The sequence below is a fragment of the Stegastes partitus genome, unplaced genomic scaffold (assembly GCF_000690725.1).
Source record: "Stegastes partitus isolate 25-593 unplaced genomic scaffold, Stegastes_partitus-1.0.2 Scaffold932, whole genome shotgun sequence".
Taxonomy (NCBI): domain Eukaryota; kingdom Metazoa; phylum Chordata; class Actinopteri; family Pomacentridae; genus Stegastes; species Stegastes partitus.
In genome coordinates this window covers 112,675-115,706 of record NW_007578663.1, presented here as the reverse complement: position 1 = coordinate 115,706, position 3,032 = coordinate 112,675, and the positions used below count along the sequence as shown (strand labels likewise).

General features: G+C 39.2%; 1 protein-coding gene across 1 annotated transcript; it reads left to right on the top strand.

Annotated features, from left to right (window-relative positions):
• Window positions 1-1,098: 1,098 nt before the first annotated feature.
• On the top strand, window positions 1,099-3,030 carry LOC103366347 (protocadherin alpha-10-like; the record flags this gene model as incomplete). Its single annotated transcript, XM_008294046.1, has 1 exon — window positions 1,099-3,030. A coding segment is annotated over exon 1 (1,866 nt), but the record flags the coding sequence as incomplete, so codon positions are not given.
• Between the last annotated feature and the right edge of the window lie 2 nt (window positions 3,031-3,032).

Sequence of the window (3,032 nt, the reverse complement as noted above, 5' to 3'; positions counted from 1 at the left end):
CCGTTTCCACCTGTAGATGGTGAACTGATCAGTATTAACGGAGGAGATACTTTTACCAGGACTCAGACTTTACCCAACAAAGAAAAGGTAAGAAAATATTGATCTGAATGTTATTTCTAACCAGCTATCACACTAATTCTGAGAACAGAATTAACTTTTACTTTAAGCAGAATTAAAACAAGTTGGTGCCATTTCACAACAAATAAATTTCACTTTACGTTAAATATGAAATATTGTTATTATTTTTGATGTACTGAGATAAATCTGGTTTGAATGTGCTGAATGATTTCTGGCATTAGTCCTTACTTTCTGTAGATTTGGTTTTGTGATGGCTATACTGCTATCCATGGTGCTGAAGGCATGATAATGTTCATGTGCCGCTAACAAACCCCAGGAGAAGAAGGCTGTCCTCATTAGTGAGACAAAAAAGAAGAATAAGGAAAAGCAAACGTCTCCAAGAATGTCGGTTCATATTTTGATTTATATCTCTCTCGTGTTTTAACAGCATATACTATATTTTAATAATCAATTAGCAAGGTAACTGAAGACAAAGCTTACTTTGACAATGTTTACATTCTTGAATTTCATTTTTGTTAAACAGAATTTTGTGATTGACCACTGTTTAAAATGGATTCGAAATGATACAACATTGAGAATATTTTCAGTTGAGCTTAACTGCTAATGTTGAACTTGGCTCCAAAAAAACTATTTTTAAGAAAACAAAGAAGCATAAAACGTTCGTTTAAATGATTTGTGAAACAGTCTCCATTGGTATGCTTAATACTCTGTGAGACATAGAACTGTTATGATAAATGTTTGAGGAGAGCTTCAGAATCCAAGGGTCTTTGTTACATTATGACACTGTATGTGAAGTGAAATGCAGTTCCTGCAAGTGTCCACACGGGGACATTGTAGACCTTCACATTGAGACCTCCTGTAAGGTTGCTCAGGACTCCTCCCAGATTCAGAGGGTGATGATGTTTCTCAGACGATTTAGACAAAGAAACGTCGAGGGAGAAGGAGAACGGTGCGACAATCATTTTCTGATTGTAGAGTAGACATGTCAAAACTCTGTATTGTTCGTCTTTATGTAGGCTAAGTTCGCGCTGTTCGTGACGTTCTCTACCGAATTCATCTTTATGCATTTTGTCGTTGGATTTAATAATGAATGTACCGGGCAGATCGAGCTCTGTGTGGATTTATCTCTTGTTCGTGCTGCTGGATTGTTACTGGGAAGCGGTGTTTGGACAGCTCTCTTACTCCGTCGCAGAGGAAGTCAGTCTTGGGACTGTTGTTGGAAATATCGCTAAAGATCTCAACATCAATGTCCAGGATTTGGAGTCTCGCATGTTTCAGATCGTGGCTGGATCAAAGAGGAAATATTTCGAGGTAAATCTAAAGACTGGTGCGCTCTACGTTAATGAGAGAATAGACCGAGAGGAGCTCTGCGGCGATGATCCCAAATGTTCACTTAGCGTAGAAGCAGTTATTAATAATCCACTGAAACTGTACCAAATTGAAATTGCAGTATTAGATGTGAATGATAATTCACCTTCATTTCTCAGCACATCACAGGTAATGAACATTAGTGAGAACACAGCAGCAGGAGCTAAATTCCCCCTGCAACCAGCTGACGATGCAGACGTTGGAAAAAATACAGTAAATACCTACAAGCTTAGTCAAAACGAACATTTTTCTTTGGCTACACATAAAGGAGAGAGTGTCACACCCGAATTGGTGCTTCAGAAAGTTTTAGACAGAGAAAAACAGTCTGTAATTCGACTCACACTGACTGCCGTTGATGGAGGAACACCTGCTAAATCAGGCACTATGGTCATTTTAGTAAATGTGTTAGATATTAATGATAACGCTCCTGTATTTAGTCAAGCTCTGTATAAAGCCACTGTGTATGAAAATGCAAAGATTGGAACATCAATAATAACATTAAATGCTACTGATTTAGATGCAGGTCAAAATGGACAACTGGTATATTCACTCAGTAAAGTAGGTCGAGGGAAACAGACCGATCTGTTTTCTATAGATGAAAGAACTGGGACTGTAACTAATAAAAAGATTATCGACTTTGAAGAGAACAACGCTTTTGAGATTAGAGTACAAGCCAGTGATGGAGCTTCTTCTCCTCTAACTTCACATGCCAAACTCCTGATTGAAGTTGTAGACGTCAATGACAATGCCCCTGAAATTTCAGTCACATCACTGTTGAACTCTGTGAAAGAGGATGCGTCCATTGGAACCGCCATCGCTCTTGTTTCAGTATTGGATAAAGATGGTGGTAAAAATGGGATGGTCAACTGTAAAATCTCCAACAACGTCCCTTTTAAATTAGAGACTAATTATAAAAATTACTATTCTTTGGTCGTGGACGGTCCTCTGGACAGAGAGACTTCATCTCAATACAACATCAGCATCACTGCTACTGATGAGGGCAGCCCACCTCTGTCCAGCACGAGCGTTGTTAATGTCCACGTCTCTGATGTAAATGATAACAAACCTCTATTTACAGAAAGTATAATTAATGTCTATGTGAAAGAAAACAGTCCAGTAGGAGCAGTTCTAAAAACTGTTTCAGCAATTGATGCTGATATTGATCAGAATGGTCAGGTGAGTTATTCGTTTTTACATAATAACAGTAACTCACTGCCTCTTTCTACAATGGTCAACATCAACTCAGAGACTGGAGAGATAATCAGTCTGCAGTCGTTTAACTATGAAGAATTAAAAACGTTCCAGTTCAAAGTTCAGGCCACAGACTCTGGTGTTCCTCCGCTCAGCAGCAACGTCACTGTCAACGTTTTGATTCTAGATGAAAATGATAATAATCCAACAATTCTGGCTCCCTATTCTGAACACGGCTCCGTCAACAGTGAGAGCATCCCCTATTCTGCTGAAGCAGGATACTTTGTGGCCAAGATCAGGGCTGTAGACGCAGATTCTGGATACAATGCGCTGCTCTCTTATCACCTGTCTGAACTCAAAGGAAACAACCTGTTCAGGATCGGAACCAGCACCGG